We start from the raw sequence: 14,918 nt of genomic DNA, 5'->3' as shown, positions 1-14,918 counted from the left end.
TGTTGCAAATAAAAGTGCAATTTCACAGTACAACTAAGCAAATCATGTAGTTAACTGGAACTGAAGATGATGGTCCTACTGCCCTGGCTCTATGTTCTTTCCTATGTTGCTGTGCATGTGCTGATCTTATTCTGCGGTGCTATGGTTCAAGGAGCCAGCTTGGCAAGAACCTCTGGTGGGATTGATTTTCTGCTCGTTTAGTTCCCTGTAGTGGCTCTGTTGCCCAGTGCAAGAGAGCTGTTGGGAGTAGACAGTGAGGAGTGAGATTGTTAGTTGAGGGGGACAACTGTCTCTTCCACCTGTAGCTAGCAAGATATGAGGTGTTTTAATTGTAATGCAAAGTCTCATCTGAAGAGTTCTTGGAAGAGCTTGTCTTTGTGTAAATGAGGCAAAATACAGTTGCAATCTGATGTCAAGATGGAAAGAAGAGACTTTTGTGCTGACCTCCTGTGTGTCTCAGGAGACGCATTTGCTGTCTGGGACTGACATCTTGGAACAGAAGGGACTTGTTTAAAAGGACCATTATTATATTGTAAATGTAGTCAAGATTTTAGGGTTTAGCACTTTCATGAGTAATGAATAACAGAACTGAAGTATGCACAATAATCAAAAGGGCCTGATTTTTTTTTTCTTTTTAGAGAACACCGTGCAAGTGGCTGCTCTTGTTTTGAGCTCTCACTTGAACACTCCAATGCATGGGGGGTTTTTTTGTGGTGGTTTTTTTTTTCTTTTTTTTTTAAATGTAGGAGAAAGGGAAGAGATTTGGAAATGGAGAAAGGAAGTGTGGGCTATAGGCTTGGAAAACAGTCTGTTTGAGAGGGGTGGGGAGGAGGAGCCCTAAACAAAAAAAATATATGAATGTTCTTTAACTTTGTTTGTATTGATATGGCAAGGATGATATTCACACTGTCCAAGACTATAATGACAGATTTAATTTTTGTTATTATTATGTGTAAGTTACATAATTCTGAACTTCAGAGTTGAAAACGGAAGAGGCAAGAGGAAGCTGCTTCTTCTGTCTGAGGAAAGTTTCAGTAACTTGGTGCTGTTCAAGGGCCTTGTCTGCACTGTACAGAAAGTTTAACTAGTTCTATGAGTTCCAATGCTGATAGTTTTCTTGCACATTACTAGAGGGAGGTAAACTGTGGGTAGCCCGCGGCATAGCATCAAGTCCATGAGCATGTGGGTAAAACTAAGAAAAAAAAAAAAAAGTGAGGTTTTGGTTTGCAGTGCATGATTTTGAGAAGAACATGAACAATTTGTCTTTAAATAATTCATTAATATGGTTTTATTTATGTGTTTACTTCTCATGCAGCTTTGGGATTTGAACAAGAAGTATTGTAGAAATACAATGATGGGCCATTTAAATTCCGTCAATCACTGTAGATTTTCACCAAACGATGAATATGTTGCTAGCTGCTCAACAGATGGAACAGTAAAGGTACACAGTATATTTTTAAATCAACTGTAAAATGTGAAGTATGTATAAGAAGACTTTATGTCTGCATGGTCAGCTTTAATGAATTAAATCCTGCAACAGTTGATTATTGGTCCCGTTTTTAATGCTAGAATTGAAATGGCTTGTACAGTAGCAGGGAAAAAAGGTTGGGTGCCTGTAGTTGTATATAAATCCTAGCTAGCTTTATTCTGAATCCTTTACTTTTCAGTATCTTTTTTTTGTTTTCATTTTTTTCCACCCCTAATGTACTTTAGGAAAACTTGAGGAGGGAGGGAGGAGTGAAACTTGTTTAATAAAGAAGTAATACATTTTTAGATTAATTGAAAGTTCTGTCACCTTTGAAAAGAAATAGTATTTTCTTTACTTTTTATTGCAGCTTTGGGAAGCACGCTCAGCAAATGAACTGAAAAGTATTGAGATGAAAGATTTCTTCAGAAATGCAGATGAGCAACCCGATGATGTGGAGGTTATAGTGAAATGTTGCTCTTGGTCCAAAAATGGTGACATGATTTTGGTGGCAGCCAAAAATAAGCTTTTGGTAAGTACCTCACTTTAATAATTTTCTTGAGGTAGTATAGAATCATAGAATGGTTTGGGTTGTAAGGGACCTTAAAGATCATCTACTTAGAAGTTATGGTTAAAGATAAAATTATAGGCCATTGAGATGTTTCAGATATAACGTGCATGGCTTCTAGTGTGTGTAAAGGAAAAATATGTGGGCGACGAACTTGTTGGCTGATAGAAATACCTTCTAAATTCAAGAATGTACACTATTGAGCATATAAGCTATTTTTCTGTAGTGAAGTCATATAAACTAGGTGCTAACTATTGTAATTGTGTTCACAGCTCTTTGGTGTTAAAACGTGTGATTTGTTAACGCAAGTCATTGTAAGTCATCACAGTACAATCCAATACTGTGATTTTTGTCCTGGTGATGAGTTAGTAGCAGTTGCTTTGTCTCACTGTTCTGTTGAGGTAAGTGATTGTTTTTGCTATAGTATACCAGGAAAGACTATTTGTAGTATAAGACATTACATTTGTCTTAATAGTTTTGTGTATGCAGAGGTAAAACAAATGTAGCTATTTTAGCAGGATTTCAATATGCTTCATTCTTTTTAGTCTTTGTTCACTTCTCAAATGTAAAATATCAATTGTGAAGTAACATGTTAAAGTTATACATTAATTTTGGACAACAGAACTCACATTTATATAAGAATACTAGTCTACTAAATTTCTTTAAAGTTACTGTTGTGACACTCAGGAGTACAAGCCTTCCTATTGCTAAGCTCAAACAAAACACCCTCTCCTATATGCTGCTAAGGAATGAGACAACTCACTAAAAAGGAACAAAACAGCTAGAATAACTTTGGGACTAGCATGGCCAGAATAAGCCTGTGCAAGTACTAGTTTTGAGGTTGGGTTTTTTTGTTGTTTGGAGTTTTGTTTGTTTTTTGCAATCTACATGTTCAGTTGAGCTTGCATTTTTTTTTTTTTTTTAAATACTGTGAATGATTTTTCTTGTCCCCCTCATCTTTTAAAATTATAGCAAAGAGAGCAAATATTCAATTTCCCTGACCATTGGAATATGATAAGCAGGCACAATTCTTGTTACGTCTGATTTCAGAATGAGAAGTAAGAAATAACTAGAAGAAATAGTAATTAAGTATAGTACTTGTTTTGCACTGTTTTCTTTGTAAATGCAATCTAAATCTATTTGAATTCTTCTTTAATATTTTTGTTGTAGTTATGGAATATTAAATCTTTATCAAAAGTAGCATATTGCAGAGGACATATGAGTTGGGTTCACTGTGTGACATTTTCGCCAGATGGATCTTTATTTCTGACATCATCTGATGACCAGACGATACGCGTAAGATGGCATCTTTCTTTTTTGGAAAATGTGGATTTTTATATATATGTTAAATTATCGGTTTAAGGATTTGTTTATTATAAAATCAATAATATATAAAATATAATATTATATATGATATACAGTTGGTATTTATATATGTTTATAGCCAATATAAATTCAAATATTTGTTATAAAATTATTTAGATATACAGTAAAATGAGCTGGCTTTTTTACTTTATTTACTGTGTATCTATATGATTTTTTAAGTCCAGTGGCTGGTCAAGAGTAATTGTAACCTGTTTTGGTTTAGATTTTATCTGAATCAGGAACTGTGGAATTTTTTGAGGATCCTATCAGACCTGATATTACTTTCATTGTTAGATATATTTGCATGATAGTTTTTAGGATAGATTTCTATAATTGTGATGGCTCATTAAAACCTGTGAAAGTAGAACTATATTTTACCAAAGTAACCTTTCTTTTTCTCCCAAATTAACACTTATGCTTGCAATTTTGAAAGTGGTCAAGTACAGAAATCTGGACTTGGCATTTTTTGTAATTGTATTTTAACACTTGTCTTTGGATTAGAAAAATGTGGACTTCGTAGCTATGACTCTAAACATGGGGGAGTCTGCTAGTCAGCCTGGAAAAAAATAGTTCTGTTTCATCTGTTGGAAACGCTATAGTAATTGCACAGCCTTCCCTAGTAAATAAAAATAGCAGAAGAGTAATTTTTCACTAATTAAAAAAAAATCAGTGTTTCTTGCACGTTTATCAGATTTTAGTTTACATGTACTCTTACTCAGCAAGTTTTATAACTTGTCCTTTAATAAAACTAATTAAATCCTGTGTTCTTCAACAGATCTGGGAAACAAAGAAGGTGTGCAAGTCTTCTGATGCTGTGCTAAAAAGTGAACTAGATGTTGTATTTCACAATGGTGAAGTGATGATTTTAGCAATTTACAATCAGAAGCATTTACAAGTAAGCTGTATTTCTTAATGTGTTAGTACATTCAAATGTTACCTGCAAATCTCAGTAGGAAACAGAGAGAACACTATAAGAACTGCTTGTTCATGGCTTTCAGCAGTTGAATCTGTAGCAGCTGACTCTTATTGTATGCTAACATTTTTATATCTAGAAACTCTGCCTAGTTTAGTAAGCAAAAAAGTTTGAGGGGAAATATCCATACTGATGTTGAAACTGAAGCTGGATGCAAAGGAACAGAACTGTTTTCTCAGACTGGGAATGCTGTGGGCCCTCCAAGGGGCTTCTATGTGCACGGCAACGTGTAATGTGTTCAGCACTTGTAGACCAGGTGTTACACAGCACATGTACATAATGCGTTGGAAGCACTGTGTAATAGCTGAAGGAATCATCTCAAATTGGGGGCATGAAAGGTGTGATCCCAGGTCTGCCTATAGCCATAGGAGGGCATGGGGTCTTTTATGTCCCAAAGAAAATAGTGGATACACTCTTATTACTGTGCCCCCCCCCACCAGCAAGTAGTAAGTACACCAACATCCAAAATATATTTTTCTATGCCATGATAGCAAGCGCATGCACACCTGTTTTTTTATCATGATTCTCCACTACATTAAATAAAGTCCATTGATAGGACTTTCTTTTGAAGCAGAGGCAATACAGTTCATTCAGATTAGGCTTCTACTTGATTGTAACTGTTTAAAAGCAGAAACACTTTAATATTTGTTGCAGAATGGTGTTCACACAAACCGATTGTGTGTTAACCCACAAAATGGACAGTGCCATATCTTTGGCCATGGGGTAGCTCTTTCAGGTGTTTAGCTTAAAGCAGCATCTGAATAAGAATGAACTTTTGTTCTAGGCTGTGAAAGCAATTAATTCTTATTGCTGGATATATAGGTAGGTGAGTGTTGTCACTGAGGGACACCATGCAGGTACTATTTTTGGGTAGGGTCACGTCCTTTCTCCTAGTCTGGATGAAGGCAAACATGAGACCTATGTAATCCTGGCTAATCAGTGTGACCATCATCTTTATTTCTAGTCCTAGAGATGCTCAGCCTTTTCCTAGGCTGCTACTAGAATGAGAGCAAAATTTGCAGAAAATTTTCCTCTTGTTTGGCCTGTACTTCCTGTTTCTCTCTTCCTGATTATTTTCTGTCTTCCTTCTTTTGCCTGTCCTGTCAACAAATTAGCCTTTTTTACTCTACCTAAAAATCCTATTAACAAAACCTTAATTGGAATGGTGATGATATTTGAATAGTGGGAAATATAGATGTGAAAATAGCTAAAGTGTCTCCAATGGGGCCTTGGCAATAAAAATATTTCAGACTTTGAGCCAACAGAAAGCAATCAATGTTGAAACTAAAATTTATGTGCACAAATAGCATGTGAGAAAATAAAAGCTGTGTCTGTTGCAGTGAAGAGATGGGAGAAACCAGAGCAAATGAAATTACACCTGTTTATGCATGGAGAGCAGTTTAGGATAATCATTACTTTTTAATCTTCCCGAATTGGAAAATCTGTAGCGACTACTATGTAATAGTGTAGTCTGGCTCTCATCAGAATTAGTAGACCTGATCTGTCTACTTGTGATTAGTATATTTCTATTGTAACTTGACTTGAACCACTTCCTAGAGAAGGATGGTGCTTAGATTTTTCTGCCCTAAATACAATATTCTGACATCCTGTAGAGGTGCAGTCATGAGAGAAGACTCCACTGTAGAAAGAGAATACATTTTTCACCCTTGCACAAGAAGAGAAATTGACTGAAAAGACGAATTGCAGTTAAACATGTATACTGCAATTTAACAGTATTTCTCTGCTATCACATCTCTGAAAGTAGTTTTTCTTGCAATTTTACCCTTTGTAATTTGTAATATTTCAGAATTGGGGTCCTAGTCACCTTTTGATGTGCAGTATGTTCATTTTCAAACACTTCACACTGGTAGCTTTCTAAACTTAAACTTTGTTTGTAAATCATAATATTCTGAAGATTTTCTTTTTCCCTGGGGAATTCATCAGAAAGTGATACTGAGTTGAGATTTGGTGTATTGTGTGTGATAATAAGTTTAAAGTCTTGCATAGAGGATGCACTTAAAGTATTTTGTGCTCCATTTGGCATAAGCTGTAAAACTCAAGTGTGGAGCTTGCTGTATGGCTTTTGAAATTTGGGAGTAGCATTTCAAGTTACTGTTTTCTTAGTCAGCCAAACTTTAAAAAGCCTTCTAATACTGAGATGTGTTTCCTTCTGAAAACTTGTCCTGTTCAGAGAGCATTCTGTGGAGATGGTTACACTGGCCTTCAAAGCAATTGGTTTATGAAAGTAACTCATCATAATTCAAAGTTTTAAAACTGGTACAGTTCTCTTTAGCATTCTTAGCTCTGTATTGTAATTTATTTAAGTTTAAATTTTAAAATATTGGAATAGCTTAATTAACTTCCTCTCTTGCAGCTTATCAATGGAAATACAGACAGGGTTGTTATGCAGACAGCAGCTCAAGAATCCCTCATTTCCTGCTGTTGCTTAAGTGAAGATATTAAATTTGCAGCTTTTGGACAGGAGAGTGGAACAATAAAGGTATTAAATTCTAAATTTGACTTTAAAAATAGTAGGAAAACACCCTTCTTAGTGCTTTTTTCGTTTTAAAGAAATGGATTTTGAATGACTTTGTACAATAATATTCCTCAACATAGTACTTTAAAGTTTTTATGTTTTTGAGTGATGCCCAAATGACAGTAATTTAAAGGAAGTGCTAATAATGTAGCTCTGAATTTCATTTTACCAAGGACTAAGCTAATACAAAATTCTTGTTTGTTCCAATCCATTGACTGAGAATCATGTATTTATGTACTTTTTCTTCCTTTTCCTCAAGCATGTAAAATAAATATAATTATTGCATTCTTCATTGTAAAGGTATTACAGTTGTTGGATGGAAAAGTTCTGCGGTCCCGGGAGGCCTACAAGACATCTGTGCAGCATTGTCGATTTACGTCCGATTGTCACACTCTCATTTCAAGTGCTCATGATTCAGTTATACAGGTTTGGAAGATATTTTAAAAGACTATGAGATTATGTTGTAACTTAGAATTTATTTAAAAAGATCTTTTATACTTAGATAATGTAAACTCAGTAACTAACTACTGTATTCTGTGTTGCTCCATCTTGGGGCAAGGGACTGTAGAAACTGTAGCCTCTGTTTATACATTATGTGATAATGAATATTACACAATTTATATTTTTTAATGCTGTGGATGATAGAAAGGCACCGACTCCTCTAAGATGAGAGAAAGGAACATTAATTTTCAAACAAGATAATTCAACAGTTCTGTTTGTGTACATAAAGGGTTTGGGATACAAACCAGAACTGGCTGTATATGGTAGGTCTGTCAGCAAGCTCGCTTACACTGTCTGAAGGAATGAGGTAAAAAGACCCGTCTCTGAGCGGGCTGGTGTGTCCACCTAGGCTAGTACAATGCTGAATGCAGATACGAGCTAGAAGTAGCACGGCTGCACTGATGTAGTTTCAAATTAATAAGCTCTGCCTCTCAGCAAGATAGATTGGCTCCAGAGAAGCATTCTGGTGTGTCTATACTAGCATTTTAGCTCACCTCAGGGATGCACTTCTGAAGTGAATGTCCTGGTCATTTATGCTTACTGTGCTTTAGCTTGGACTGCAGAGCAGTTGCAAGCATGCTGACAGGATTCTAAAACTAGAGCACATGCCCCAGCTACTAATGAGCGTTCAGTCCAGACAACCAAGCTTGAGCTGGTTAGAAGTAAAACCTCCAAAACACATGTGGGTGCTGGTCCATGGAGCGTGGAGGTGCTCACCAAATCTGTTCCAGCTTCAGTGTTCCACTTACTTGCTGATATACATGTAACCTGCGCAGCATCCCACTTTGGTGTTTGTTATCTGAAGCTAGCCTGAGTGCCATCACTGTGGTCAGTCAAGCCATACAGACAGCTCACCAGTTTGTAGGCTTCTGGATCCTTCTTTCAGGTCCAATGTGGGTAGCTTTTCTTTTAGCTCCTGAGCTCTCTCTAGTGGACAGTGCCTCCGTGAAGCCTCCAGGGTTGTCATCTGAAAACCCCTGTTTTGTTTTTCCTTTGATGCAGAAAACCTCTTAGTTTGAAAACTATTAAATCATTGTCATTTAAATTACATTGATGCTTAATAGCTTCTGTAAAATAAAATTACACTTATTCTGTTTTCAGTGAATAGTTGAATTAGAAGTGTCATTTTGTTATAAAAATGCAAGCCAAAATGGCATTTCATCAAAAATAGGCTTTAAAAATATAAAAGAAAGTTCATTTAAGTATGGAGAATATGAAGTCTGACAGAAGGTGGAAGCCTCTTCGTTGCAATAATTGAAGGTTTAAAACCCAAAACATCTGGGGTGCCTAGAAAATTGTTGGTTTGCTTTTTCTTTTTAAATTACCAATTAATTTTAGGCATTAAATTCACTTTGAAAATCAGATTATGTGTGTATTATAGGGAAATCTCTCCTAGGCTGACTATTAAAATACTGTGGCATCCTCAATCTTCAGAATCTTTGCTATGGATATCTTCAATATCTAACCTTTTAATTAGTTATCACCTCCGTATGAACGTTTTATTTTTCCTGTGACTTAAAAATTAACCAGTTAGTTAATTCTTCTTAACTTATGTTTGCCATTAATTTTTTTTTAAAGTATTCCATCTTTATTATTAGGTATGGAATTGGCAGTCAAGTGAATGTATGTTTCTAAGAGGGCACAAAGAAGCAGTCAAGGATTTTAGACTTCTGGAAAATTCAAAACTCCTTTCTTGGTCATTTGATGGAACTGTTAAGGTACGTAAAAGGCTGTGAATTGACAAATCACATAAAATAACATTTTACTGTCTCTTCTAACATTTGGTATTTCTTGTTATTTGTGTTGGCACACATTTTCTTGCATTGATCCTAAGGTGTAAGATGATTTTTAAGACACAATTTTGTATTTTCTATTTCTAGTAAGATTTACATTCTTGTTGTATTTTAACTATACCTGTAAGTGTAGCAAAATGTTGGCCATATTAGAAGAGTGTATCTGAGTTTTATCTCCTATGTATTGTTGTGTAAGATGCAGGTTTTTCACCCTTTTTAGAGTGTTACAAAAGTAACCTGTTTTTCCTGTATATTTGGTAGGTTTGGAATATGTCTACTGGAAACACAGAAAAACATTTTGCTTGCCATGGAGGTGCTGTTCTTTCCTGTGCTGTTTCACCTGATGGTAGTAAATTTTCGTCTGCTTCTGCTGACAAAACTGCAAAGGTTGGTTACTTTCTGTACAAAGGCAAAAATGATGCCTTGTTTGTCCTGCTACGTATGTTATATTTTTTTGTTATGAGGTAACTAGTTATTATATAAGTTATCCTGTTGTATTTCTAGTATTAAATTTCCTGTGTCTGTGAACATGTTTCTAAAGCTGTTAAAGTAATTCACAATTATTCTTGAATATAACTTAAGGCTGTCCTGGTGACTTCTGTACAAATAAAATGCATGTTTAATGCACAAGTTTGTGCAGAACACTTTGTTTAATTCTATGTATTGTTTTGTTAATAGCCTAACATTCTTAATTGGAAAACCTAAGTTAAGAAAAATTTCTGAAATTTCCAGTGAAAGTGCTGTCCATAGTTTCTGGTATTCCTGTTCAGACGCAAGGTACAAAAAGAAGTAAACTGTTCAGTATTCTGGGGCTGCCCCGTTAGATTTTTAATCTATGCCATTAGATTTTTAAAGTATAGCTTTGAATTGATTGATGAATTCTTTTTCTATTAAAAGCTTTAAACTTTCTTGTAAAGGAATCAGTTTCATTAAAGAGTATATTCCAAGGAAAAGAATATGCTTGCAGCTGGTTCAGTAATTTGTAGCAAATGCATTCTTGTGTGATTCAGATCATAAAACCAAACTACAGTATAATACATACATAAATGCACACACATATGCATGTGTACAAAAAGTCTTATATACTTTTTAATATTAATGCCTTTTTAGAAAGAAGTCATAATTGTTTTTCAGCTTATCTTTTTCACTCTTCTGTAATGTTTTCCATTTAGATATGGAGCTTTGAAAGTTCATCTGTTCTTCATGAGCTGAAAGGCCATGAAGCCTGTGTGCGGTGCTGTACTTTCTCTCCTAATACCAGATTATTGGCCACTGGAGACGACAAAGGAGAAATAAGGGTACTGCTTTAACTTGTTGATTATTTTATAATTCAGTTGATAATCAGTTCACAGAAGAGTTCTCATGGTTTGTGTTCTGCATGTCTAAGTCATTAGCATTGTGGTGAACATCAGGGAGTTGAAAAGTTTGCCCCATGAGACAGTAGTTTGTAACCGTATTGATAGATTTATTTTCCATGAATGCTGAGGAACTAATTCACATAATTTACTAATGATTCTGCTGTAAATTGCATGTGTGATTAAATGCTCCATATATGATACAGTTCTAAGAGAAGAATTAATTTTTTGGATTATTCTGTCACTTCAAGTAGAATGCCTATTTACAAGAATTTTTTTCTCTGTTATAGAAAAATACATTTCAGCTTTCCTTACTTGAGTTTTTTTCCCCCCCCATTAAGTTTACTTGTATACATAATCTTTTCTTTCTTTTAGATTTGGGACACTTTAACAGGTGCATTACTTCACTTTTGCTCCCCAGTTACTGTAGATGAAGGACTACAACCACATGGTGGTTGGGTAACAGACCTCTCATTTTCTCCTGACAGTAAACTGCTTGTGTCATCTGGAGGCTATCTTAAGGTAAGCCTTGAAATAATAAAATATCCTAACATACCTAATTACATGGCAATAATCCTATCATTCTAAAGGAAAAGACTAATTCAAAGAAACAAATGTGAAACGTTTTATTTAACACAAAGCTGCTTCATTTTCATGACTGTCTAGCACTTTTCACTTCTTCTCAAATCTGAAAGCCCCCTGAAAAGGTCTCTTAAGAACTGAGACTTCAGACTTGGAGTTTGTTTATTAACTCCATATATTCCATTCTTATTAGGAACACTCTTCGTTAACGTCTTTATATTAAAGATCCTAGTCATTTTTGTGTGCCTTAATATCCACTCAATTTGAGCAGCAATTGTTTTCTTTATAATGAGCAGAAAAATGCTCTGTGTCAGGCTTTTATTTTTATAATGGTGCTGAGTTTTAAATTTTTTTCATAAATAGAAATTCAGGAGGAATTGCAAGTGATAATTTTCTCCCTCGAAAGATATTCTATAAGTAATATTTGGAAGAGGGCAAGTTGATACTGAGGAAGTCGGTCTTTTCATCTGTCTTTCATTGGATCAGATTTCTTCTGTACATATGTTTTTTGGGAAGGGAAGAAGTGGTCTTTCGTTCAGTCTGTGAATTGGTTATTTGTAATTGTAAATTTCTCATGGGTTGATATTTTTTTTTTCTTAGCTAATACCTGTTAGTAGAAACTGTGTGTGTATGTGAAAAGACAAGTTGTGGAGTTCTCATCTCCCAGAGTGCTGGAGATTAGTTGGTTGTTGGTCAGTATTTAAGTGTTGGACGTGCTGCCAGACTAATTCTTTGAAGTCAGTTAGTAACCATTTAACAAATAGCATTGAATTTTCTAATTTAACATTGAAAACATCTTCTGATATTAATTTAATATTAAAGAACATGACATGCATCCTGCTTCTGTCTTCCTTCCCATTTTGTTTTGTGGTTAGGGTCATAAAATGGTTTGGGATTTCTGGAACTCAACTAGTCCAGCCCCTTGATAGAAGTAGTTTGTGGAGTTAGGTGAAGTTGCTCAGGGCCTTTCCCCATCAAATAACACACTTTAGGAGAAGTGTTTTTAATTGGAACATTATAGCTGTGTAGTTGCAAATCCATATTATGCGCACAACTATAATGTTACATATTTCATGAGATGAGTAAGCTAAGAAGCTGATAGATTTTGATTATAGATGATCAAAGATGAAGGTAATCTGTTTTGATATTTTTTTACTGCACCCAAATGTTGCAAGAATAGATGGTAGACTTCTTATTGGTACAATCAAGTAACAGCTTTGTGTTGGATTGCATTTGCTTCAATCTTGCATTGGTCTACAGTTCTTTTGAGATGGGAAATTTCAGTCTACATTCAAGGAGTAAACTGATGGTTGAAGGTTTCTTTGTATCATCGTTATTAGTGCTTACTGTGTATTCTAAAAAATAAAAAAAAATTCTGATCTCACTGAAAAAAGTCTGTCCTGCTAACAAAACTACAAATGGTTTCAAATGTGTACATGATTGATCCTCTTTTGAGTCCAGCTAAGTTTTTTAATGCAGCTATGATTTCAATTATATTGCCTGGCAATGTGTTTCATATATTAATTATATAAAATACATAATCTTTTAATTTTTGGAAATGTTACAGTTTATGTCCATTGATCGTATTTTGTGATGGGGGAAGGGGCAAGTACTGGAATTTATTATTTTTTATGCTTTTCTGAAATTGAACAGCTTCAGTCTTTTTGAAGTTTCATTTTCTTATACCACTAGTAACAGGTCCTAAACATTTTCTACTTAAGATTGCTTGCATTTTTATTTTTAATTCTACATCTTTGGGGAAAGCAGTCAACTCCGCTTGCCATGCTAAGCCTTTCTATTGAATTTGTTCTAAGCTTCCTTCAACTAACTTGAAAGTGTGTTGTTTTTTTTCTTTATAGTGGTGGAATGTCACTACTGGAGAATCCTTACAAACCTTCTACACAAATGGAACAAACCTCAAGTCGATACATGTATCCCCTAACTTCAAAGTGTATGTGACTGTTGATAATCTTGGTATTCTTTATGTATTACAGAAGTTGTGATTAATGTGCTGAACACTGCAAAGGTAATTCATTTTTTTAAGCTGGAAACAAAATCCTGCTAAATGTTTGTTTGACACTTATTAAGCTGTGAATTATATTTAACTGCTGTATTCATGATGTTTTCATGTATATTTATGTACATTTATCTATGTTTTTTCAAATGAACTTGCATTTAATATTGTTTTTCATAAGCATTGTTATAATTCTTAGGTCTTGATTTGCATCTTAAGTACGTTGCTTCCAATTTAGTAAGGAAATTATATTAAGATTTATTTAAATTAGTTTAAAATATTAAGAGCAGTGAAGAACTGATAGGAATATAATGCTTTGAAACTGTATTTTGTGCTAAGGCTGATGGCTAAATGCTCTCTAGCCGTGAGCACAACCATGTAAGATGCAAAAAAGTTGTTTTTTTTTTTTTTACTGTGATGCAAGGGTTTTCATTTAGTACATAATGGAAAGAATCGGGGACATCCTTTATTTGAAAAATGAAACTAGCTGTTTTGGTGCTTGATGTTAAAAACAAATCAAGTAGCTGTTCAGTTTACAGAAGCACTGCTTCCCACTTGCAGTGAGAACGTTCATACTTCTAACCTTGTGGAGAAAAAGGTGCATTGTAGCACACAGGAGCTATTCCTATTAAGGGGAGCATCTTGAGTCTTGTTTTCTCAAGGCAAAATCTGAAAGGATATTTCAATTGAAGTGGAAAAGATTGTGACAGATTTCCAGTCAAAGGATGAATACAGCTAACCAGCTAAACTGAGGATGGAAATGGCTTAAACGGTACATACTGAAATATGTAAGAAGGTGTGAATTTTAGTAATTTTTCCTTTTGGAATTAGCATTCAGTTTATACATTTCACTGTTGTCAGCTTTGTTTACATGGGATTCTATGCACAGGGATGTCTTGCCTGGCAATATGTGATTTTGGTTTTTTAAAAATTTTTTTTAGATTTTTACAGTCTATTTATAGATACAATATAGGCTAGAAATGTTGACGATTTGTACTAATTATGCTTGACATATCTTTTGTGAATAATTAGATAACAATTTCTCTTAGGTACCTAGTGAGCCTTTTTCTAGTGAATTGCCTCTCAATATTTTTTTTAGTTGGCAGTAGAACACTCCATCTAAGTACTTGATTGTAATAAGTACATTAGCAAGTGTCTCAACTGATACTGAATAATGAAATTCCCACTTTTGGTATTTTTCTGCGTGCATTTCAGAAGACTGAATATACATTCTTAGTATTTTCCTGGTTTTGACAATCACCAGTTTTTCCTCTTTTTTGACTTGAAATTCCTCCATTTCTAAGGTGCTATTGAATACGGGTCAGTATAATCAAAGTATTGCTGGCAGAAATGTAAAGAGAAGAAATTAAATTAAAAAAACATGATGTTTTGTATTCTAAGTGTGTACAGCATTCAATAAAGATAATACAGGCAATATTGGCCAAAGTTGTAAATGAATTTGAATTCTTGAGTGTTTTTCTTGAGTGTTTTGGGGTTTTTTTGGTTTGGGTTTTTGTGTTTTTGTTTTTTTTTTTTTTTTTACAGGGTAGGAGGGAGTGGGAGTGCTGCCTCTTTTAGTGTGGTTTTATTTTCAGTCTAAACATAGTGCTGCTTTACAAACTACATCAAAAATACTTTGACAGGTAGGCAACAGTATTAAATATGAGGATGAAGGAAAAAGTGAACAAAGGGAAACTGAAGTCTTGGAACATGTCCTGCAATGTTCAGGACAGAGTTGCTTCTGCTGTCTAGTTTGTATGGATCAC

General features: G+C 34.6%; 1 protein-coding gene across 1 annotated transcript in view; it reads left to right on the top strand.

Annotated features, from left to right (window-relative positions):
* Positions 1 to 13,141, top strand: part of APAF1 (apoptotic peptidase activating factor 1) — a 29,904-nt gene extending 16,763 nt beyond the window's left edge. Inside the window, exons 15-26 of the mRNA XM_010082313.1 lie at positions 1,316 to 1,441; positions 1,836 to 1,997; positions 2,306 to 2,434; positions 3,204 to 3,329; positions 4,174 to 4,293; positions 6,746 to 6,871; positions 7,208 to 7,333; positions 9,007 to 9,126; positions 9,463 to 9,588; positions 10,374 to 10,499; positions 10,932 to 11,078; positions 12,998 to 13,141. Coding sequence (XP_010080615.1) covers positions 1,316 to 1,441; positions 1,836 to 1,997; positions 2,306 to 2,434; positions 3,204 to 3,329; positions 4,174 to 4,293; positions 6,746 to 6,871; positions 7,208 to 7,333; positions 9,007 to 9,126; positions 9,463 to 9,588; positions 10,374 to 10,499; positions 10,932 to 11,078; positions 12,998 to 13,141 — 1,578 coding nt within the window. The remainder of the gene's footprint in view (positions 1 to 1,315; positions 1,442 to 1,835; positions 1,998 to 2,305; positions 2,435 to 3,203; positions 3,330 to 4,173; positions 4,294 to 6,745; positions 6,872 to 7,207; positions 7,334 to 9,006; positions 9,127 to 9,462; positions 9,589 to 10,373; positions 10,500 to 10,931; positions 11,079 to 12,997) is intronic.
* Positions 13,142 to 14,918: the final 1,777 nt, after the last annotated feature.

The sequence above is a fragment of the Pterocles gutturalis genome, unplaced genomic scaffold, assembly GCF_000699245.1.
Source record: "Pterocles gutturalis isolate BGI_N339 unplaced genomic scaffold, ASM69924v1 scaffold24974, whole genome shotgun sequence".
NCBI classification, from domain to species: Eukaryota; Metazoa; Chordata; class Aves; order Pterocliformes; family Pteroclidae; genus Pterocles; species Pterocles gutturalis.
The sequence above is the reverse complement of the archived record's forward strand: the minus strand, read 5'-3'. Positions and strand labels throughout refer to the sequence as shown.